This window comes from Pomacea canaliculata, linkage group LG10, assembly GCF_003073045.1.
Source record: "Pomacea canaliculata isolate SZHN2017 linkage group LG10, ASM307304v1, whole genome shotgun sequence".
Classification (NCBI taxonomy): Eukaryota; Metazoa; Mollusca; class Gastropoda; order Architaenioglossa; family Ampullariidae; genus Pomacea; species Pomacea canaliculata.
This window is the reverse complement of record NC_037599.1, coordinates 8102823-8127211: the sequence shown is the minus strand read 5'-3', so window position 1 is coordinate 8127211 and position 24389 is coordinate 8102823. Positions and strand designations below refer to the sequence as shown.

At 36.4% G+C, this 24389-nt stretch overlaps 1 protein-coding gene across 1 annotated transcript in view; it reads left to right on the top strand.

Annotated features, from left to right (window-relative positions):
* The window catches only part of LOC112573676 (serine-rich adhesin for platelets-like), a 36687-nt gene that overhangs the window by 4206 nt on the left and 8092 nt on the right, over nt 1–24389 (top strand). Inside the window, exons 3-25 of the mRNA XM_025254246.1 lie at nt 1040–1114; nt 1511–1580; nt 2044–2169; nt 2434–2524; nt 2769–2863; nt 3557–3619; nt 3734–3789; nt 4289–4337; nt 4512–4611; nt 4901–5007; nt 5322–5363; nt 6170–6250; nt 6468–6716; nt 7217–7328; nt 8095–8256; nt 11530–11655; nt 13165–13256; nt 14206–14307; nt 14580–14717; nt 15492–15548; nt 15791–16586; nt 16833–17891; nt 20560–23736. Coding sequence (XP_025110031.1) covers nt 1040–1114; nt 1511–1580; nt 2044–2169; nt 2434–2524; nt 2769–2863; nt 3557–3619; nt 3734–3789; nt 4289–4337; nt 4512–4611; nt 4901–5007; nt 5322–5363; nt 6170–6250; nt 6468–6716; nt 7217–7328; nt 8095–8256; nt 11530–11655; nt 13165–13256; nt 14206–14307; nt 14580–14717; nt 15492–15548; nt 15791–16586; nt 16833–17891; nt 20560–23735 — 7024 coding nt within the window. The 3' untranslated portion in view covers nt 23736. The remainder of the gene's footprint in view (nt 1–1039; nt 1115–1510; nt 1581–2043; nt 2170–2433; nt 2525–2768; nt 2864–3556; nt 3620–3733; nt 3790–4288; nt 4338–4511; nt 4612–4900; nt 5008–5321; nt 5364–6169; nt 6251–6467; nt 6717–7216; nt 7329–8094; nt 8257–11529; nt 11656–13164; nt 13257–14205; nt 14308–14579; nt 14718–15491; nt 15549–15790; nt 16587–16832; nt 17892–20559; nt 23737–24389) is intronic.

The window sequence follows — 24389 nt, the reverse complement described above, 5'->3', positions numbered from 1 at the left end:
AAGCACGCTTCACTTAAGTCTTCCTCACATTCCTTCCTTTTTTAACTCCTTCCTTCCTAGTTTTTGTGAAATCAGTACTGATCTCAACTATTTTGCCCCACCAGCTTGATGCCTATGCAGTGATATTGGTTAGAAATTATAATGTGGGTAACAGATATACAATGCATCAGCATTAACAAATGCTGTGTTAAATACTAATCAACATTTTGCTGTAATGTTGTTTTATGCTGTTAGTTTTTGTGAGAAGGGAGATAATTTAAGTGAATGTGACATAATCGGATTTGACTTTTCACTCTTGAGTGGCAAAGAGTGATCCATGATTAAAATATCAAACTGTATAAACCACTCATTAAAAGTAGTAACATACAGCCTAGCCATAATGACAACTAGAATCCCCAGTTGGACCTAAGCTTATGGATGTTGTATGTATGGGTACGCATTGTGCTGTACCCACACATCCAGGCAGTATCTGCACACCTGCAATAGTATTGATTGTGCCTTTTAGTTAGCACATGAATGCAACTTACACTTCAGCAGTCATGTGTGCTAGCTAGCACTGACCTTACTGTAATTTAAATAGCTTTATAGTAATATAATGGTTGCTCAATCACAACATTGAAAGCAATCAACACTGAACAAAGGGAGTGACATTTCAGTCTATTCGGACGCATAATCCAGTCTATGATAATCAGGAAGATTATTAGGAAAGTAAAATGTTTTTACGTGTTTTGCATGCATATCTCACATACCAAAATTTGAGACACATTTTAATGGGAGTTTTACTTTGATATAGCCTCTCAGTAATCCTTTGTAAGTTATCAACCATCATTTTAGCATATCTTATGTGCAGGCACTTGTACCTGACAGTTCATTGGAGATTAAAAGCTAAATGTGATTTATTCTTGAATTAATATTTTATAATGAATGCAACCCCTTCATTTGTCAGCAGACAATGGGATACATTGGTGACAATCTCTTGAGACCATACAGATGGTAATTCCTATTAATTTAAAACAAAAAATTATTGCTTATGTTGCAGATGGGCTTGCCAAGAGACTCCAGGCCTCAGTCAGATCTTGCACAATCATATACTGCGGGAATTTGACCTCAAAAGGTGAAGATATCAAATTATCCATGAAAAGCATTTCTATTAGAATATTCATAAGATGTGATGACAACACATGAAGATGAATTGCTTTTTATGTATAATATTTATTCTTGTGTCTTAGACAATTTTGCAACATGACAATTACTTCTTAATTTCCTTAATAGTATGTTAGCAATCTTTTATTTATTTTGTTATCTTAAGATTAAAGAAACTATTTAATTATTTAAAAAAAAACTGGTTCCTTGCTTTGCTCAAACCTTTTAATAACTTTTTTTGTAAACTTCTCCCGTCTACTTTATTAAAACATTTTTCTGTTTGGCTTTTTTAATGGAAAGGTTATTTATTGATTTTAAAAAAAAAGTTTATTACTATTCTGTTTATAAAAAATTATTTTCATGACAGCTATGAGAGTATTAAGCGTGTATGTGATCGGTACAACAAGGCAGTAGATGGCCTGCGACCGCTACAGCTAGTAAGTGATGTGAGTTGTGTTGCAATAACACATTTGGCCCTTCTTTGTTGCATTAGGTGACAGGATGTAAAATATTACAAATTCAAAATAATCCTGGTAAAATGTGATCCGATCTTCAGTTGCTTGTAACCACCTCTTCCTAAAGGAAAATAGCCACACTTTTATTTTTAGATTTTTACAGTAATGTTTGTATAAAATAATCTATTTCCTTAATTGTACACACTGTGGAGATATGCAATCACTTTCTGCACCTAGTTTTGGGTTAAATGGTCACAGATTTTTAAGGTTAAAAAGAGCATCCAGTTATTTTTAACCTAGGTTTACATGTATGTATGCATCTGTGAGAGAGAGAGATGAGTGGAACTAGGATTTTTGTCTGACTGATATACATGGTAAAGGTAGGGGGTGGTTTGATGTCGCAAGTTTTCTTCCATTCTTCCTCCCTTTTTTAATTTTAACTTAGTGGAAAGGAACAAAGCAGTCAGAACAGGCATCTATGGGCCTTGTGAAGCATGTAGTCCAGCAATGCTACAATTATGCTGTGAAGGATCCGGAGCGCCTCAACCACTATGAGCCCTTCTCTCCAGAGGTTTGTCCCTCCCTATTAAATTTTCAGTTTTTTCTTGTCCATTGATAAAAAATATTCCTTTTGGATATATATATAAATTGACATATACGTGTTTGAATTTGTAAATACAACCAGTTTTAAATAAGGCATCTTTTTTTCTTCCATTTTTCAATTTTGGAAAAAGTATGAGTAATTGTCTGATTTTGTTCATTTCTTTTTCTTTCTGGTTTTTTTTTTTTTTTTTTTGCAACATGTTTTAACACGCTTCTTAATTTGTATATACAGGTATATGGTGAGACATCATTTGAACTCGTGGAACAAATTATCAAAACCATTGATATTGGCAAGGATGATTTCTTCATTGACTTGGGAAGTGGTGAGTTACTGTCTGTGTACTGTTAGCTGCAGAAATAAATTACCAACTAAAAGCTTGTGCAGATCCAGTTATGGTAAAGGGGGAGATAACACTGACCATAATCTATTAGGGAATCTAGATGGTATTTTTTGATGAGTTGATTTCTTTAATTATTTAGAGGTAGTGGTAGGGAGTGTCTTACTTTTTTCACTTTTAATTTTTTCGCAAAGCTTATTAATGTCTATTATCTTGAACAATTTTTTAGGGGTCGGGCAAGTAGTTCTGCAGGTAGCAGCAGCCACTTCTTGTAAATTTTGCTATGGCATTGAAAAAGCTGAATGGCCGGCTGCCTATGCAAAGGTAAGTTCTTAATAAAGATTCTTTAATTTAGATGTTTCAGAAATGTCAAGTTATTTTAAACATTTCTGTGATTCGCATGGTGAAATTTGACGCTGCATGATTTATGGCTGAACAGCATTTAGTTTTGCTTTGGGCAGACGCCTCATGGCTTATCTTGTCTCTTCCTCCTCATTGGTAGAGATTTGTTGCTACAAGAATCAAAACTAGCATCATCAAGCATGCCATGATAATTGCAAGAATTATGGTGTGTAAAACTCTGCAACTTGCAGACGCTCAAGCTCATGCAGTCACCTGGACACTTGCACATTATTACTCATTCAGCAGGTGCCACTATGCTAACTAGTTAACCCCATGTCATCCCTCTGTGACATCGTGTGACTACTGAAAGGAATTGTATGAAGAATATAAATGATGAGAATGCAATAATTGTTTGAAATTAGGCCTTCCGGAAGACAAAAGTGACCAGGAAATTTTTTGTTTTCTCTATCTGTTTTATCCAGTTTATTTAAGTGATTCTTCTCTTTTAGGTAACTTACCAAATTAATTTTGTTAAAAGGGTGTTAGTATGATTATTCAATGCTGCCAAGTTAATTGGCATAAAGATAGGTTTCCTTAAGTAACTTTTTATTTTTATATGCTTACAGAAATGCTTTTTGAAGTAAGAGATGATATGGTATAGTTTTATTTCTGTAGGACATGGATGTTGCTTTCAAGAAATGGATGTCTTTCTACGGCAAGTTACATGGAGAGTATATGGTAAGTAGAGAGTTTGTGTTACACGATTTCACTTTAAAATATATTTAGATTCAAATGTTTTGCCTTATGGAGCTTATTTATGGTGGTATATTTTTCTACATCTTTTTAATTTAGCTGGAAAAAGGTGACTTTCTGGTGGACAATATAAGAGAGAGAATTGATAGCGCAACGTGAGTATTTTATTTCTGTACATGAAAAAAGCAACCTAATGCATACATATAAATCACTGATGTTGGTTTTTTGGGAAGAAGAGGGATGTGTATTGTTTCTAGAAAGTGCCCACGTGATCTTTAAGAGATTAGACCTTGTGAAATATGCTGTGGTGGTTAAATTCTTTTCTTTGGCCTAGTTGTCATATTTCTGTATGTTACCTAGAGTAAATCATGCCTTTTATCATCTTTAGCTGTTCATGCCTATAAAATTTAGAAGTCATAAACAGAGGACATATTGGATGAAAACATTTAGAAAAATATTGCATGCATTGATTTTTGCTTGCTTTATTGCTTTTAAAATAGATCCATAAGATAAGAATAAATATTTCTGGGAAGCACTTTTTTCCCAAGACTTTCTGTTAGTCTTTTTTGTTTTGTTTTTGTTTGCTTGTTTTTTTAATTTGTTTTTTGCTTTTTCTCTGTTTTTATTTTCAAACAATATTTCTGATTTGTGCAGTGTGATATTTGTCAACAATTTTGCCTTCGGACCTCAGGTGGATCATAATGTAAGAACTGACATAAACTGTAATTCTGTACTTAATTAAAGCCTTTTTAATGAGAAAGCATTTTACGAAATTAAAATACAATCTTTGCAAGGTCTGAAAATAGCATTGAACCAATCTAAATAAAGAGCATGGAAGACGTAGTATAATGCTTTGCTTTACTTTCCTGTCTTTCAGTTAAAATTAATGTTTTCCAACATGAAAGAAGGTGCTAAAATCGTTTCCTCCAAGGCTTTTTGTCCACTCAACTTCAGAATCACTGATCGCAATCTCACTGGTGAGTTATGTGTTTTATTTTTTATTTTATGTTTAGGGTGTAGCTTTCATAAATATAGTGATTATTTCTGATTATTTTAAATGCTAGTTTGTTTATTGTCTTTCATTAAAAGATAAGGTTTTCTCTTCTTCACAAGGACTGGTCAATAGATGTATTTAAGATGGTGCATTAAATAGTTTTGATGGAGTACGTTGATGTCATTAGGTTTTATTCACAAACTAATTTGTGAGATTGATGCTAAAGGCAAAAGGTTTTTCTTCACATATTTTTTTCACCCATATGTTCTTAGACATTGGAACCATCATGCATGTTCAGGAGTTGTCACCACTGTGTGGTGCTGTATCCTGGACAGGCAAACCATTTGCTTACTATATTCATACCATTGACAGAACACTGGTAAGTTTTTCCCTCCATCTCTGTGTGCTGGTTAATTTAATTTTCTCTATGATTCTATGCTTCTCCCTCTTCTCTATGCAAAGCAGCTGTTACTCCTCTGTGCCTCTCTCTCAATTAAAAAATAGAGAAAAGATAGTCCCCTCTCTGGTTTTTTTCCAAGTTTCAGATTGTTTTGCAATTGCTCTTTGAAAGAATATTTTGATATAACAAAAAAGCTTTCATTAGCTTAAATAAGTGCTTAGAATTCATTTTCAGTTTTTTTTAAATGTGTATAATTTGGGGATATTATGACATACCAAATTCACTTATTTCAGCTGGAGAAATATTTTCAGAGGTTGAAAAACCCTAAGGCAGCAGTGAGTATATTTTAATTTTTCTTTTCACTTTACTGTATGTGATAATGAGAAGGGGTGCTAGTGTCAAGATATACACAAGTACTGAAACATTTCTGAGTTTATACCTGTTAAGATCTTCGATCTTAATAGCTTCAAGTGAATGTCATTTCTTGTGTTTTACAAGACATGTTTATAGAAGGAATATGGACATTAATGTAATTTTTACATCATAAAATCCTTTTAATTGTACTTGTAATTGAAAGGTAGTAATTTTTGAAAATACATTACAATGCTGGAAATGTATTAAGTAGAAGGAGAAGTAAACACTGATGTATTCTTTGAAAAGACAATAGGGAAAAAACAATGGCATGACTATTTCTCTGGATGACCCAGGCAAATGATATATCAGGTTGTGAAAAGATTCATAGATAGTTCTCATGCACATTTCTGCTTTGTTCTAGTTATAAAACTGTCATTACAAGTGTCATTTGATTCTGTGGTACATGTTGTACTGACTTTTTTTTTTTGCCTTAAACATTAGTTTCTTGTTAATTGTTAATGTTTTCCTTTTTTTTCTATTTCTGAAAAAGTGGCACAAGCATGCTATACTGGAACTCACAATTGTAGAATCTCTAGAGGCATTATTGATCTTTTAGGTGCAGCTGATCCTCCCTCAACAAACCTGCAGTTATTGATCTCTTTGTCTGGGATGGGTTAAGGCAGTGTTTTAAAACTGTAGAGCAGCATAAACTCCTTTCAGACATGGATGTGATTGCAAAAAGAAGATAAAATGTAATTACATAAGTAGTGTCGCACATTTCTTTCAGCAAACTCCAGCTGAACCAAGGAAAGATAGAAAAGGACGGATACTAAACTTTCAGAAGAAGAGTAACAGAGGAAAAGATAAGGTAATGCTGTTTTTGTTTTATTTATATTTTAATGAAAATATTTTCATGGATTTTTGTCACCCCATCTTTTTATGTTACTATAAAAATTTTAATATGTTGTTCCACCCCCATTCCCACACCCCACTCTTTTTAAAGCCATGTTACAGGAGACTGCTATTAATTTTGGAAGGATTGTGTAGGAAGTAACACTGAATACAGTGGAGGCATGTTTTTACAGGAAAATTCCAAACAAAGGTGGGGTCACACTGGAGATCACACTTACCAGGCAGCCAAGGCTTTAGACTTTGACTGTACAAGCAATACCAGCAGCACTGCTTGTGATGACAGTAACAGTAATTTTGGTGCAAGTGAAATGAGCACAGAGCCAGGGAACAACATCCTGGGACCTACAACAAGGCGTCAGTGGACAGAATGGGTCAAGCGGCCAAACTCTGGCAGCGAGTCTCAGAATGATAATGATAGCTCTGTATGTGGTGCTTTTTTCCTTAATCTGATGCAAACTTTAGCATTACAAAAAAAACTATGATCCAAACATAAAGTGAGTGTATTGAGGATGGTAGGGCAAGTTTAAATAAATAAAAATAAGAAAGAAAAGAGCTATAGAGACTATGGCAATAAAGTCTCTGATATATTTACAGATATCAAAAAAGACAAAACATTTGCTTGCATTCTGCCTGAGCTCACTAAATAATTGTAAGGTTAGTATAATTTCAGAAAGGTATTTTACATACAAACATCATAATGTAATTCCCGGAAGAGGAAATTGATAGTGCCAATTCTGTAGTTATATAGGTAGTTTTATTTTTATACAATTTACATTTTTAGGAAAACTATTTTAGCATTTATACACAAGTACAAGTCACTGTGAGTTACTAATGAATATTTGCAATCAAAGCCATTTCAGGTGTCTGGTTTTAAGTGATAAGTATTATATTGTTTTATGTGTTTTTTTACCCTTTCATTTAGGCTAACACAGATGCTGAAAAACATGTGGTCAAAATGAGAAGAAGGGTCAGAAAAAGAAACATCAAGCGCCTAAAGAATACTGCAATACAAAAGAGAAAGGAAAGGAAAAGAGGTATGCATGCTGGCTGAATAACATAAAATGGTTTTCTTTAAAATAAAAAAATGTTAACAAAGTTAATTGATGTCAAAGATAAATCAGACTGAAACCAAATCAAACGGTATGAGGCAAGTCATAATTCTGCAGTGCACAACTGGTCATCTTTATTCACCAGGGCTGTTTATGGATGTTAAAACCAAGGTCTGTGTATTTTGTTTCTAGAAAGTCAATGATCATCTGGGGAAAAAATTATACACCAATAAACATGTTCTATTATTCTATCCGAACATATTTCATTCTTATTTATTAGACCCCCTTTCCGCGGTGCACACTTTTGTATCCGCAGTGCAAGTTTATCCATTTATCAACCCATCTGCTGGGTGCAGGGCAACACGTGATCTGCACATGAACTGTGTGCCCAAAGGAGATCACTTTTTCTGCTTAATAGTAATTATCTGTTTTGTTAGTGCTTATACTGTTCTGGAGTATTTTAAAATATGCAGAAATAAATGAGAAAAGGCAGAGTGATAGATTTTCAAATTTTGTTTCCTTGACAGACGCCTAAAACATCTTTCTATGTAAAAATTGCTCATAACATTGCCCTAGTAAAATTTATGAGCATGTGGAGCAAGACAGCACTGGACAGGTAAATTCTCTTTAACGGGAATTGTGTTTCATTTTTCTTGTGATAATGCATGACATGCAGATTTCATTAAAGGTCTGCGATGTTTGCTCAGTTATAAACTTGTTTATTGCAGTTGTCACTCTCTTACTTCAACAGCTTCTCCTCAAGCAGGCAGTGGTGATGGGGAGCACAAAGTGGCAGCCAAAGCAGCGCCTAACAAAAGAACAAAAGCCAGAGCCAAGCCAACGAAGCAAGCACTATCACTGGACAGCCTTAATCTTCTGCATACTCATACCGTTTTGTCAACATCTGGTCAAGGTCAGTTTATTAAAAACAGAATTTTTACTTAACATTGTTTGATGCCCAATGGGATAAATTATCCCGGTTTGTGGGGTGCTGTATTTTTAAAATATTTACGTTAAGTTTTTTTAAAATATATTGAAGCTCACTCTGTAGTGCAAACTAGAATCTAGTCATTGAACAGATTGGTGTTTACAAATTTTACAGAATTGCGTGGCATTGCCGGATAGTAAATTCATGCTTCAGGTGATGATATCTTCGGGTTTTCTAAACAAACCATGTTGAATGAATTCTAAGGAACCACTGATGAAGCATGAAAAATGTTTGTAGTAAACCACCTTAACATATGTCATGTGGTGTTTAACACTTGTAAACCCCTATCAACAGTATTAATACTTGTGGCTAACCAATCAATTTAATCATCTTAAGAGTAAGTTTCCAGTTGAAAATCGCTTTGAAAGTAGGTGTGTACTAAATTTTGAGGTCTTTCCGTGAAATGTAAAAGGCTGTCCAATAATCTTCTTTATGTTCTTCAAATAACTACTTTTATTATCCGAAGAACACATGCGTAATACTTATTTGATGATACCAAATCATGTCCAGAGTAAAAATCAGATCCATAAACTGTAGGTGCCCTCTATATATTTTTAACACATTTGATTTGTAGTATAAACATTCTTCCATTTACTTGTTCTTGTGCTTTGGTAAGCCTTGGACTTGTACTTTATGCAAGTACATATTTTTCTGTCCTTATAGCAAAACTGGTATATTCACGGCCTCTTAATGAACCATATGCTGTACCTTCTGATCAAACTTTTTATTGAAATCTGAGGAATCACTAATAAAGCATTAACAGTGTAATTGCACAGTATCAAGAATTGATTTTTTTTCATCATTTTATTAAGTCAGAACTGAGAGCATAAATTCCTTTTAGTTTTATTTTAAAACTCTTCAAGGAAGAGAAGTTTATTCACAAAAAGATCACAAAAGCCAGTGCAATTTGCTTCCCCCCTTTCCGTGTGTGTATTCTCTGTCATTGAATAAACAACATGCTTCAGATGATGACAATTTTAACTTCTGATTAAAGTATGTAGATTCACATCTAAGGAACCACTGATGAAGCACTATTGTACCAAAGGGCAAAGCATATAGTGAATATATTTTTAATATGCTTTTCTTTCAAGAAATGATTATTTAGATAACAGAGCTGTTTCCTTTATCCTCATGCAAATAATTCCTACCTCATTCTGACCCGTTTAATGCATCTGCTTAATTAACCTAATATACACTGTAATAATATATGACTATGACAAAATTTTTCCTACCTAATTAGCAATGAAATTTTTGCATGAAATAAGCAGTGCCTACAAACCATTGTATAAAATAAAAGTTCAGGTTGTGTACCACTAGGAGTGAAGCAGATGTGAGCAGACAAAGATGACTGTCTTAACACTCACTGTCAGAATTATAAAATTATCAAATAACATATCAGAGATTCAGAATCAACACAAATTCTGAGACTTGGTTTTTTCATCATTTTATTAAGTCAGAACTGAGAGCATAAATTCCTTTTAGTTTTTATTTTAAAACTCTTCAAGAAAGAGAAGTTTATTCACAAAAAGACCACAAAGGCCAGTGCAATTTGCTTCCCCCTTTCCGTGTGTGTGAATTCTCTACCATTGAATAAACAACATGCTTCAGATGATGACAATTTTAACTTCTGATTAAAGTATGTAGATTCACATCTAAGGAACCACTGATGAAGCACTATTGTACCAAAGGGCAAAGCATATAGTGAATATATATTTAATATGCTTTTCTTTCAAGAAATGATTATTTAGATAACAGAGCTGTTTCCTTTATCCTCATGCAAATAATTCCTACCTCATTCTGACCCGTTTAATGCATCTGCTTAATTAACCTAATATACACTGTAATAATATATGACTATGACAAAATTTTTTTGTTACCTAATTAGCAATGAAATTTTTGCATGAAATAAGCAGTGCCTACAAACCATTGTATAAAATAAAAGTTCAGGTTGTGTACCACTAGGAGTGAAGTAGATGTGAGCAGACAAAGATGGCTTTCTTAATACTCACTGTCAGAATTAAAAATTATCAAATAACATATCAGAGATTCAGAATCAATACAATTTCTGAGATTTGGCAGTGACATATTTTTTAAAAAACTAATAGGCCAATGAACAAATTCATATAACATGTGTTTCCATCCTGTATTGCTTGCAGTCAAAGGAGCACTGTAATTGTCATGCAAAATTTTTTCCCAAGGAGAGAAAGACTGGGTTCTCAAGAAGTGCTCTTTCCTGTCATACAGGTGGAACATTAAAAAAAAAAAAAGTAGCCTTAAATGACTATAATTAGCACCAATATATTCATTTTTGTAAACAAAATTGTTATATGCATTTAGTGTGATCTCCTAAGAGGGCTCAAACGGTAATTCTGGTAATTTAAATTCTGGTCTAGTGATGTATAATTTTAGGTGGAAAATTTAATAGAAGATGGCAATCAATAAATAAGTACAATCAAATGAAGACTATAATATTTGTGCCATGAATCCCTTTGATGTGTCTTCTCCTCTACCCCATTCCCTTCCTCCCTATCTGCAGAAGGCAAAGACCTCATGCTTCAGATGATGACAACTTTACCTTGTCTGAGTTATTTATGTAGATTAAATCTAAGGAACCACTGATGAAGCATGTTGGCACTTCTGGGGAACAACAATAGTACCTTTACCTTTGCCATTGTCCGGTATATTTTTATTACTATTCCATAATAATGGTATTTTTTGTATTTTTTTCATTGTGCGCTGTAGATTTCAGACAGTGATTGTGCAAAATTAAAACTACATGTTAGGATGCCAAAATCTTTTATTAGATGCAGTCATGTTCCGTATACTTATGACCCAGAATTTTGGTAAAGCAGATTTTAATGTATATATATATGTGTATTTGTTTTTTCCCTCAGTGTGTGTATGTAACTTATTTCATTAAAAACAACCTCCCGCTCTGAGTTGCCTGGCACTGAATAAACTGTATGCTTCTGGTGAAATCTGCTTCACTGAATGAAGTAGATTTAAATCTAAGGAACCACAGAAGAATTATTGAGCGGAAGGACCATGTGCCTCTGCAAAATATTTGTGGTTTCGGGGGGTTTGGTGGTGGTAACTATAATGCTTCTTTTGCTCTTACACCACCCAAATCATCTTTTTTGCCATTTGTAAGTTTATGTCTTTATTGTTTTTTTTTTGTTTGTTATTCTTTCCATTTAGGAGAAGACAGTGCCAAATACAATGATCGTAGGATGGCCATTACAAGTACAGGTCCATTTAAACCTTCTACACGAAAACAGACCATCTCCACACTGGAGATCATGCCATCTCTTGACCAGATGTTGGGTTGGTGTTTTGAAAAATCCATAAAAGATAAACAACAATTTTGAAAATTACATATGGTAAATTCTAAAAGATAATAGTGCACCATTAAGGTCAGGAATTTTGAATATATTTAAGGGTTTTTATATAGTGCTATAATATAGTGCTAAAATACCATATAAGGAGCACATAGAAATTGTTTTTTGATACTTACAAGGAAAATTTTGACTTTAATAAACAATTTCATTCAAAAATGTACAAGTGTTTAAAAAATGCATTTATGCTACACCATGTCTTATCCCAAAGCTTTTGGTGTTTTTGTAAACAAAGTTACCTAAATGATGATGGATCGGCTCTTCGTTGTCTTACGAAATCCAAGAGATATAAGCAACCAAATAAAGTACCCCTCACGATTTCAACAAGTTTCTTTTTCTTTGATTATCAGTTTCTGCCTAATAATGTTCCTACCAGGATGTCAGACCGTTGGCATTTTTTCCATTATTTTATGCAGTGAACATCTTCACAGAAGGAAGAAGTGTCACAAAATACATTATGGTCATGTAGGTCTGCACAATACCTAGGTTAGGATGTCGATTTTTCAAATTTAAAATGTTATTTAAAAAGCAACTGATTAATCACTGCTAAGAGCAAATAGACAAGATCCTGAACGAGTTTTATCAGCAGCGTAGTCATTGATTTATTCAGTACCTGCAACACCGGAGAAAGCAACAGTGCGATAGCTCCTGCAATTTTTATTTGTCAGTTTTAAAATATCGTGTCTTCTAAATCTAAATTTCTGGTAAGTTCTTGGTCCTTGTATGTTGGATGTTTCCTGTCCAGAAAAACACGTTCTCAGCGCAGTGTCTAATACGGATCAAGTCCACCATTGTGCTATGGGTACGATAGCGAGATAGTGGAGGGGTGATACTCCATTAGCCTTATAGGTACGATAGCAGGCTATCGGAGGTCCCTGCATACGAATTTTCCTGCAATGTCGCGACAATAGCAATATCATACCGATAGCAGCGCTAATGGTGGTCCCTGCATATGGGGCCTGTATTTGGATGTAATTTGAAAGTAAACAATTAGTTTGTCAAGAGCCATTTTTGAGATTATTCCCAGTTACTCAGTTTGACATGGATTCGTACTCAAATAGCAGAAAATGATTATATGATAGTGTGTAGTATTTGAAATCTAATTTACATTCTAATAAAATATTTCATTATTTGGCACTTGTTTGTAAATATTGTGTAAATTTTTAAAAAAAATTCTGCCTTATCATTTTATGATAGGGCTCTCCGTTTCATTGGTTACCATCTTTTATTTGAATTGAGTACAAGAAAACATTTCTTGCAAATCCCATCACTTAAATGTTTAAAAAATAATGAGTCAGTGATGGTTGTCTTTACTGTATGTTAATAGGTTTAAATATTGGAACACTTTGTAATTATTGCCACCACAACCACTTTAGATGTTCAATTGCATTGCTTTTTGTCTGCGTTAAATGAGGTAAAGTGATGCATCTGGTTACAGATTCTTGGAGACAGCAATATATAGCTTATATTGGCTACATGCAGACTCCCCAGTTCCGCTCCTGCATACAGTCAGAGCTAGAGAGGGAGCAGGTGAAATATTTTATGATCATGATGATAGTATGATGTGTGTGTATGTTGTACATTATGTGTTGCATTGTATTAATATTCACGTATAAAAAGGTAAAAGCTAAAGGTCATCCCGTAACCTTTTCAGTTTGTTGGGGAGTGAGGTGTTAGAGACCTCACTTTTCTCAAGACCAACTTTTAATTGAGGGCAGTGCCCATCTCCTCACCTTCACTGCCTTACCTTCCCTAACCCTCTAAAGAGTCAGGTACTCATTCCCGCCAGCTGGGTCAATTGGGGTATGTTTGCTGTGCTAATCAGGAATTGAAAGCTCACTCTCAGTTTTGACACCAGTTCTTTAACCACTCAGCCATCTGCTTCCCCTTTCATGTATAGCTGGTGTATTTGACACCTGTCCTAAAATGTGTTCTCGTGTGACTAAATGTAAAAGCACCCTTAAGCCAGCTTTGGTACTTGACATAAAGCACTATATAACCGCAATCTGTAACAATAATTCATGGTTATGAGAATTGTGAGATGTAATAATAAGCTTTTGCTGATATACAAAATTTCTTATTCTGTGATATTTTAATGATTGACAGAGGTTTATACACCCTAATTGCACAATATTGGTCTTTTCAAATAGAAGAGCAGAAATTTAGGATTACACTTTCCCAAATAAAAGGCACAAGGATTCATAGGTTTACTATATTACCTGGCATCTCCTTAGTAGGTTCCTGTGTAGGTTGCATGTGTGTTGAATGTCTTGTATGGGTATGTCTGCCCATTATGCTTTATGTATATATGCTCATATTATGTTTGTACACATGGTTAGATTTGTGAGCAAAAGAAAAGATTGTGTCTTGGACTTCCTTGGACAGACATCAAAGTTTGATTCGATTTGAATTAAGGAATTTTAAAAAATGAGTGAAGTTTATAAAGACAAAGGGTTAAAATATTCCTTTCATCTTGTAGATCCGTAAAAGAGACATGGAGGGGAAAGTTTCCTTGCTTGAGACGCAGATCTCTGGGCTGCAGAAGGACAGTGTGGAGCTACTGAAGACTCGTATAAATGAGGTACATTAAGCTTGTTAAGTTTTTCAAGTAAGCTTGTCAGTTATTATGTCTGTGGTTTTTAAAGTGGATTTGTAACACATTTTTGGGGGTGATTCATTTTATTTCTCAAGTGGTAGAAGTTTGGAAATAGAGTGTTCATGTTGCATTTTATATCATGAAAGAACGCATCTTTTAAAAACAAAATAGTGGATCTATGTAGTTTGATTTAGTAGTAAACTGTTAGTAGAAAATAGCCAAAACCTACAAAAAGAACTAATGATGGTTTCAAATAGCTTGGGATGGAAGCCAACACCCCAGCAGAATTTTTGAACCAGGCGAAAGATATGGTGCAGCAACATCGCACTCTGCAGACTCAGCAGTCAGATCTTCAGCACCAGATTCGTTGCCTGCAATCAGAACAGGTTCAACTGGTCAGTCCCTTTAATAGATTGCCTCCCTATCACTTGATGTTTTTAGTGTGCCAGTTGGTACTGCATTAACAATTTTCAGCAAGATATTTTTACTATTCACCACTATATTATCAACAGGCAATGGCTAAATGTTGCACGACAACTATAGATAGGACAATTATATATTAAAAATCTGTGGTCATATTTTTTTCTGTGCGCTACACATAGAACAGGCACATACTTTTATTGCATGCATATGCACACATGCAATAGTGGTAGTAGTATTTCTTCAAAATATTGCAATGCAGACAATTAGTAAAAAATAAAAAAGGAAACGAGAATTATTAAGGTTGCCTTTTAGGCCCACTACTTTCCCTACCAATCTGGCAAAAGTAAATGGCATCTGCTTCACATGATGACAACTTTACCTGTCTGATTTATTTGTGTAGATTCAAATCTAAGGAACCACTGATGAAGCATGTTTTCAAAAAAACTTACTGAGTAGATGTTAAACCAATTATTGTCTGTCAATACTTTTTCGGGTTTCTCTGGTTCTAGCACTACTTGATATTCATGTTCACTTTTTTCCAGTATTTTTGTTCATTGTAGATTTTTTATATATTTATTGGATTTAATCATGTGTCTTATGTAATGAGATGGTTACTTGCTTTGTCTTGTTTCCAAAACAGTGAGCCAGACTTCTAATTTTGCATTCTGCTGGCTTTAATTTTTGGTTGTTTATTCAAAATACTTTTAGCTTTCTTAATTTGTACTTTGTGTGTGTGGTGTTCATAGGTGACCGCTCACAAGATGCTCTCAGAGCAGAATGGTGTTACCAACCATTACAAAAAGGTAAATGTTTTCCTTTGGAACTTAGTAGGCAGAAGAGAGTTTTTACACTGGAAAAACAAATTGATGTGCTTTCAGTTTCAAATAGCATATTAGGCTAGATGCATTTCCTTTTATCAAAGTTATGCAGAAAAGATATTAGTTATTAAGAATTATTTGAATTGTATTTTTATATCTATTTTTTTTTTTATTTGATATTTGGATCAGATAAATTTTTTAATGCATGTTAAAACTCTTTTCACCAGAATGGCCATGTGCAGCCAGCCATGACCACTAAGTGTCTCCTTCAAGAAGTGCTAAATTCTTTTAACTCCAAGCAGCGATTGCTAGAGCAAATGAGCCACCTAGAGGGAGAGGTGCAGCAACTGGAGAAAATAAACAACCATTATGTCAACCTCACCACTAACAGTGATTCAATATCTGCTTCTCATGTACATCAGGCCATTGCTGGACTAGGTACAGTCTCAAAGAAAGGAGCACAAAAAACTGGAATGGCCAAGCCCACAAAGCGCAAGTCTGGGGGCTGTCCTGCATCAGTGGGTGTTAGCCTGGGAGGTTCAGGTGACAAGAGATTGCAGGAAAAATTAGAGATGAAGGAAAATCTTGACTCCTTTAGCCACATCATCCGCAAACTGAAAACTGAAGTAACTGCTGCACTTATGGGTGAAGGAATTGATGGAGCACCAGGATCTGCAACAATTGCAAGTTCTGGCTCAGCAGCAACTTTGGTTGATCCTCTGCTGCTTCAGGGATCAGTTTCCTCCATTGGTGCTAAAGAAGAACAGAAATTTCAGCCTCCAGATTTAAGTATCAAGGGTCTGCTTGAAAAAACGAAGACAGTTCCAAATAGTGCCATTAAACAGGAAGCTGCAGCTCTGTCTTCCTCACATATGTCTAGCCCTGCACCAGCAGGGAATAGTTCAGTGTACAGTAGGATCAGCATAAAGACGGAGATCAAGGACATGCTGAATGGAGTAAAGAAACGTAAATTGGCGAATAGTGACATAGTGAGGCACACCATGCACCAGACACCAGGAGCTTAGAGCAGTTGATGGTAGTCAAGGGAGCAAATCCGAGTCTAAAACTTTCATTCAGCAAAAAGACATTCCAGACCGCAACATCATGGCATCTGCTTCATTGCCAGTAATCTCTCCTATACCCATTGCCCAAAACTCATTGTCCAATCAATGTGAGAATACTAGCAGCCTTAGCTTGAGTGACAAAGAAACCAGAGCTCGTTTATCTCTTGCTCAAGATCTGATCTTGCTCAGGGAATCATCGTTTGAGCAGACGCTTCATCCAGCACATGGTGGTACATCTGTAGCCTCCAGTTCTTCAGATGTTGCCAAAGGAGTAAGCATGGGAGCTGTTTCTTCAGACGCAGGCAGTCTGAGTGGGGACAAGAGTACGCAGAAAGCCACCGCGTAGAAAATAACTATTCCCCTATCAGCCGTCCTAGTAGCCAGAGCAGTACAGAGTGTGCTCCTGCTTTTCCAGGTTTGGCTGCTGCTCCTCCTAACGTAGGGGAAATAAGTGTTGGTCAGAGTTTGCCAGCATGTTTGACTGAACTTTCACGCCCATCCCATTTTACAAGCCCTTCCATCAAAGAATCATCACCTGCACGCTTGGTTGGGCCTGCTTTACCAGTGCCAGGAGTAACAGTCACAGTTGGACTTGGCACCGTGTCAGGTGGCAATGTGTCAAAACAAGTAAATCTGGGACCTTTATCCATGCATGACTACAGTGCGAATCAGACCATAGGATCACCAGGAAGCATCATTTCAAAACCTTCAAAAATCACACAAGACGGGACTCTTAGCAGCAGCAACAAACAGGCAGCATCCCAGCGCAACCAGTCTTGGCAGCAGAACAGTTCATCGTCGGCAGCTCTTGGCTCTTCTCGCTCCAGAAGTAAACAGCCTGTCATTTCCACCAATACAGCCTCACTGACCAGTGTGGAAAACACTCCTACTCTTGTGCTACCAAAATCCACTCCAGCACCTGTTTCTTCGTGTAGTGTGACAAACAGCTGGAAATCTCAAACATACCCAGAAGTCCACAACCACAACTGCAGCACGAAACTTGTGCCTGTAGAACACAAGCAGCAGCAGCAGCAGTCACGCACTGGCCACAAGATGGTGTCGCTATCATCAAATGGTATAAATGCTGTGGTGCAGATGCTTGGCACAGAACAAGAAATGACAAAGGTTGTCTCATCCATGCTGGGTTCATCTGTGGCATCTGCTGGGATGGCTGTACCTGGAGCAGTCCAGGTTGCATCCCTAAACACCTCTCTCAGTAGCTTTGCTCATTTGCAGCAATCCCAGCAATCAAACTGCCAGAAAGGTGAGTCTGCTTTCTCCTTGTCATTTCCTTGAAGTCACACATGTTTTCTAGCAGTGGCTGAGTTTTCAGGATAGTAGTATAAAGCAAGTCTATTAAAACCGAAAAAGGCAAGCAATTGTTGTTTTGTTTGCACTATCACTCGTAATATGAAGGTGAGAATTATGATTACCATTCTAAAATGTGGATGAAAAAATTGGGCTTCTATTTTAGGATGCTTTTTTAAGCCTTAAAAATATTTGCACAGGTTAAAGGTAAGCTTAAGATAAAATACTCATGCTATTACTTGGGTGATAACCAGACAGTATGCAAGACAGATGACATAAAAATTATTTTGCCAAAAGCAGCCCAGGCTCAAAGCCTCTTGCAGTGTTCAGAGACTTGAACAGGCTTTGTGCTCTTTTTGTGTTTTTTTATTTTTATTTATTTTTTTTTTAAATTATTGTTATTTTTTTCCTCAGTGAGGGTTTCTTGGGGGCTGGATTTGCTGACATTGGCTTGCATGGTTGCTTTTGTTTGACTGCACTGTAGAGCTCTGTCTTTAGATGTATATACTGTAGATAAAATCTTTCTGTCGTTAAATGCTTATGCTTGTAAATGAACATAGCCATCAAAGTGTAGAGTTAACAGCACTAGAATTTGTAGGTTTTGTGCTAATGTTTAAATAGTTTGTCTTGGGAGGCTATTTAAGATTGATGAAGACTTTGAGTTACGCAAAAAGATATTATTTTCATTTTGTTTATTTTTTTATATGGCTGTTCACACCTACAAATGCTTTCCTTGTGAGCTTTCCCTCATTGTGCAAACATTTTATATGTATTTCTTTTTTTGTTATGTCACTTCTTGTTGAGTTTTTTTTAATTTTTGCATATTAAAGCAAATGAGTTATTGCTACAATTTAGTTTATGATATGAAAATTTGTGTCTTTATTTTTGTCTCCTCTCCATAATAGTACACAACTCGATGAAAGCAATTTTTAAAGATCCATTTCACTAGTTAACCATTGTTGTATGCTTTGTAGAGATCTAATTTTATTGGTTTGCTGCTGTTGTTTAAAAATCTGTGCTATTAAAGACCAGTGTGTTTTTGTTTGTGTGTGCGAGAGAGCGTGTAATTGAGATGGGGGAAGGCTGACAGTCTGATATCTATATTATTAACGTTGCATATATGCACAACTAATACTTCTACTGTTCATTTCCGTGCTGTTGGTGCTTGTGTTTGGATCCTTTTGAATGTGGCACGATGCATTGACACTCTTTAAAAATGGGCATGAAGTAGTTATAATTTCTTAAGTTTGTATTATTAAATGTTTTGAAGCTTTGAAGCTTTTTCTTTTTTTAAAGAGTATGATACAGAGTTAATTTGTATCTTTAAAGTAGAATATGTTTTCGTGAAGTGCTATCAACAATTGGATTAAACCTTCTGGTTTAAGCACTTGGTTTTTGGCTTTTGATTACTTTGTTTTAAACTTTTCTAGATAGCAGTTTTTATTAACTGTTACTTGCATGCGGTGCTGTAGGCCTTTGCATTTAAAAATAAATTTTATCCAAGCTGTTTTACTGTCTGTGTTCTTAGAAATAATTTCATTGGTGAATACTTCTTGCTCATAGATTTCTTAAAACTTAAAAGTAAAAAAAAGGTAAACCAAGAATTTCACAAATTGGCCCAAGACGCAATAAAATATATGGAGAAAGAGATACAAACACTGATGCATCCCACTTTTGCAGTGTTTGTTAGTAGCCTTTTAGCAATCTTTCATAGCTTGCATGATGTGCACATTTTGTTATTTTCTCACTTGGCTCTTTACAGCAGACTGCGAGATAAATTGTTTGTCTTGTGATTCATGTCCACTCCCCCACCCCTATTTTGTATTCTTTTATCTGCATTATTGTTGTGTGGGGTCTAGGATGGGTAAAATTGTCGTATTGAACATTGTCTTTAGAGAAGCAAAAATTAAGCAGAAACATTTTTCTGGATGATATATGATACCCAGGCATTTGCTTTGCAGTTAAAGTCTAGGAAAAAAGATTTGCAGTTTATCAATCATTTAAATAATTTTAGTGTTTATCCATGTGTTCCACCTTTCACGCCACCCACTAAAATGTACTAAATTGCCACTAGTTGTGTGCTTTTGATATTTGTGCTGCCTGATTGTAATGCAGATTGCTTCTGTTTGACACAAAGCTTATGGTTGAAAATAAAAAAGCAGTATGTGCATAGAAATCAAATTTGAGGAACTCTGAAATCTCCTGTACATAAGGGTTCTGCAAGGTGTTAAGGTTATAAAAATCCAATGTGTATCTAATTTTCACAAAGGCATAAGCTTTTGGTGCTTTTTAGCCTTTAAATCCATACAATTACTTTACCTTGGCTGCTTTTGTGCTTAAGCAATTTTTAAATTATTATAAAACTAAGGGGGGGAAAATTGCAGAGTGAAAATTGTGTAAACTCTTGATAAACTCTTTTTATGCTTGCCATTTTGGGAAGAAATAGGCTAAATCTCGTTGGAAATCTTTTTGTGCTGACGATGGAAAATCAAAGTTTAAAAACTTGACAAACATGAATAAATAGGCAGTGCTGGCTTTGGAAACTGGGAAATGCTATTGGCAAATTTATTGGAATTGAGGAGATGGCTGGCAATTTTCCAAGCATGATCCTATTCTGTCTCCAGATAATGACATGCGGACACAACCTGACTCAAAGAATCCAGAAAGTACCATACATAATGATTTTGATGCACTTGTGGCTTTTGCTTCATCTGAGTTTGACCGCAGCAGCCGAGATCTTAAAAGAAAAAACACAGGGAAATTTCTACCTGCTACATGCAGCAGGGCAAAAGAATATGGAAGTAGAAATATGAAAGATACAAACTCGGTGTCTACAAATTCTGATTACCCAAGCAGAGCAAAGCTGAGCAAGCAAGACTCTCAAAAAGAAGAAATTGGACTTCCCTCTAGAGGTTCCCACAAAAGCAGATGTGATTATCCTTCAAGAAGGGATAGTTACTTGAATAAGCAATTTTCTTCAAAGAATCATACCACTGTTTTTGCAGAGTCTCCAAGCAGTATAAAGAGACCTTCAGATAATGCACACTCTATATCCACTGGATCACCAGCTCGGAAAAAACTTTCCCCAGCTCTTACAGCTCGCACTGTGTTGGCACAAGCATCCAACTTAGAAGGCAGCCATTTTAAAGTTCACTCTTCAGTCAGAAGCATACTTTGTACCAAAGCAAGATCAAGCTCATCTACTCCAGTATCAAAAATAAGCTCAGGAAGTCTTACAAGAAAGTCCTCTTCAAGCGAAAATCTGGCTCTTTCCTCCTTTCAGACAGACAAAAAGATGGATGAAAAGTGTACTTTGGCATACAAAGTAGGTGGAGCAAAAAGTAGGGATATTGGTGGGAGAGGGGCAGGGCAAAGAGAGCTGTCAAAGGGAGAACAGAACCTCTCACCAACTCCAGAAAATGTATCTGTTTTAATACATTCCAGTTCAAAAGGAAAGAACAGTACAAAGGAGGAAGAAAGGAAGGCAGACAGACTTATGCACCACGACAAAGGAAGAGAGCAACACAAAGGCAGCAGTAATAGCAGCCGCACAGCAGTTCATCCAGAAGGAAAACCACCACAAAGTATATTATCAATCTTGCAAGGGAAGACCATTCAGGATTTAATACATGATAAAAGAGAGACTACAGTGTCACCTCCTAAGTTGCAAGCTACCTCCACACTTTCCTTAGAACTCCATACCACTCCAAATTATTCTAAACAGCCCTCTCAGAAAGCAGGAGTTAAAATTTCTTCTGATGGGAAATCATCACCACTACCTTCAGCTGTCAAAAGAGGATCTTTGGAGCAGTCACCAAAATCTTTTACAGAGGTTTCACCCTTTAGGAAGGTGTCACCAGCATCATCCAGTAAGGTATCACCAGCACCCTCACCATTGCTACCACCATCTTCTAGTGAAGTATATAAAAAGATCTCCCCAGCACATTCACCTTCAGGTAGATCACCAAAATATGACACTCATAAGAATGTGAGTAGAAAATCTCAAGATAAATCATCTCCCTTTCAAGGAAAGACAACTTCAGAGTCACCAGATGTCTGTGAATCATCATATCCAAGAAAAATGCAGACCAGCATTAAGTGCTGCTCAAACCAGAAGCTATCAACTATTGACAGATATGTTCTTTCCCATGAAAGTTCTTTACTTTCTGGGGTCACGAAACAACCAGTGGATGCTTTGCTGAAATTTTCTAATGCTCGCAAACAACCATTTGAGAGTGGCACAGAGGATTTTAATTTACAGCTTGCTGAAGGTAAATCTTATGACAAGGCCCTTCATGTATCATCTGTTGGCCCAGAATCGGAATGTGGCTTACTGTTTCCTGTAAAGACTGTGCCTGTGAAGAGGGGTCCACTTACACCTCCAGGCTCCCCTACAAGAGTAACCATGGAAGTCAGCAAGATAAAACGTGGTGGGTCGCGATCCCCATCCAGCACCGGCAGTAGCACATCATGCAGCTCTAGTAGAAGTAGCAGCAGCAGTAGTAGTAGCAGAAGCGCTAGTACCACAAAATGCTTGCAGAGTAATGAAAACAAGGCGCCTTTGCAGAGGCGTACAAGTTACAGTAGCATCTCCTCCACTACTAGCAGTGATGATGATGAGATCAAGGAATACAATAAAGATGTTGGTGCCAAGAGTAAACATCCAGTCAATGAATTATCGGGAACTGTATGTCATTTGTCATATAATTCCACCTCACCACTGTTTGGACCCCCAAAAGAGCCAGAGAAAACTTATCAGCATGAAAAACAGCATAGGGTGTCATCTGCTTCTTCAACCGCCTCTTCCAGCTCAACGAATACTAGTAGAAGCAGTAGCAGGCTAGCAGACACAGGAGATGGGACTGTTTGCAATGATGGCTCTGATTTTGTGTCTGTCTGGCCTGACTCAAAGCTCCCTAGTTCAAAGATCCAGGACTTCAAATTTGTTAACATAAGTACCTTCAGTGGGGGTGGGGTAACAGTATGCCCAGGTTTACCTGGAGGTGCACCGATTTTGTCTCACACCAGGGAACATTTCAATCCCATTAATGAAACTGATCACAAGCATTTTGGGGGAGGTTTCAAATTTGGTGACAGACTGACTGATCAAGGCCATGTGTCTCTCTCATACAACAAAATTGCGAGGCAGATGACACATATCACCAGCAAGAGAGCTTCAGGTAACTGCACTAGCAGTATGCCTGACCTAACCAAGCCACCACCTCCACTGACCACTAAACCAGCTTATGTGACTGCTTCACAAGCAGTTCCCAGACCTGGTTATGTTTCAGCAAGACCTCCATCAACTATTACCACTCTTTCTCCAGGCTATACCTCACGCAGTCCTAACACTCCAGCAACTCCTCCAACTGGTCGAAGTAACTCTTCATATAACTCCAGTGCTGGAAAATTAATAGTCGGAAAAGGTCTTGGTAGCAAGCGCTCTTCTCTTAATGTGTTGCCAAGTTCCACTTTTGCCAGTAGCATGCATCATTCAGGAGGAAGCACTGGCAGTAGCTTTACCAACCGACAACACCAAAGATCTGGTTCAGGAATTCCTCACTCTTATGTTCACCAGCAGGGTGAGTTTCTTGCTAACCGAAGTGGAACAGCAACACGACATAGCTATAGTGCCCTGCATCCCTCACCAAAGAATTCTGTAGGTTGTAGCAGAACACCTTTGGGTGGACGTCCCCATAGTGGGCCAACAGGACCTCAGAGTCTTTTTTCAACTGGAAACGGCCAGGCCAGAGGATGGCAGCCCTACCCTTTGAACAATGCTGGGATTACACGCCATTAGGGTATGTTGGCTGATATTGTTGTGTGAATTGGTGTTAAGTTCATTTGGGCAAAGGGTTTGCTGATGTTTCAAGTGCCAGAAGCCCTTTTAAACATTTAATTCTGTATCCAAAAAAGAAAAACAACCAACCTTAAAGCATTTTACTCTTCACTTTGTCACAAAATTTAACGATTTTACTAAGTATTTATAACATAGAAATTAAGCAAAGAGTGAAACCCTTATTTATTCAGCTTCCATTCAGGATGCTTTGGCGAATTGCTTATTTTAATATGCCTTTTTTAGATGTTAAAGGGTGGGGCTTTGCACTTAGTTTTTTCATTAATCTTGCCTTCATTCCCTTAAGAAAAAAATGTGAAAGTGGGGGAGGGCGTATTCACCAAGGCAACAAAATGAATAGTTGGTAAAATGAATTAAATAGCCTAAATGGGTTGGTAATCAGTTGGTGTTTTCACAAGTTCAGAGGCCCATTGGTTGCATCTAACAGTATGCAGTGAACTTGTCTATTGTCTAGAGTTTGTCCTGTCCATGTGTGTCTACCAGCTAGCAGTGCTAGTCATGAAGTGTGAACAAAACATGAAATGTAAGTCCTATGCAGTTACAGCATGTTTGTTTTTTTTTTTTTTTTTTTGGTATCTGTAACACATGGAACAGAAG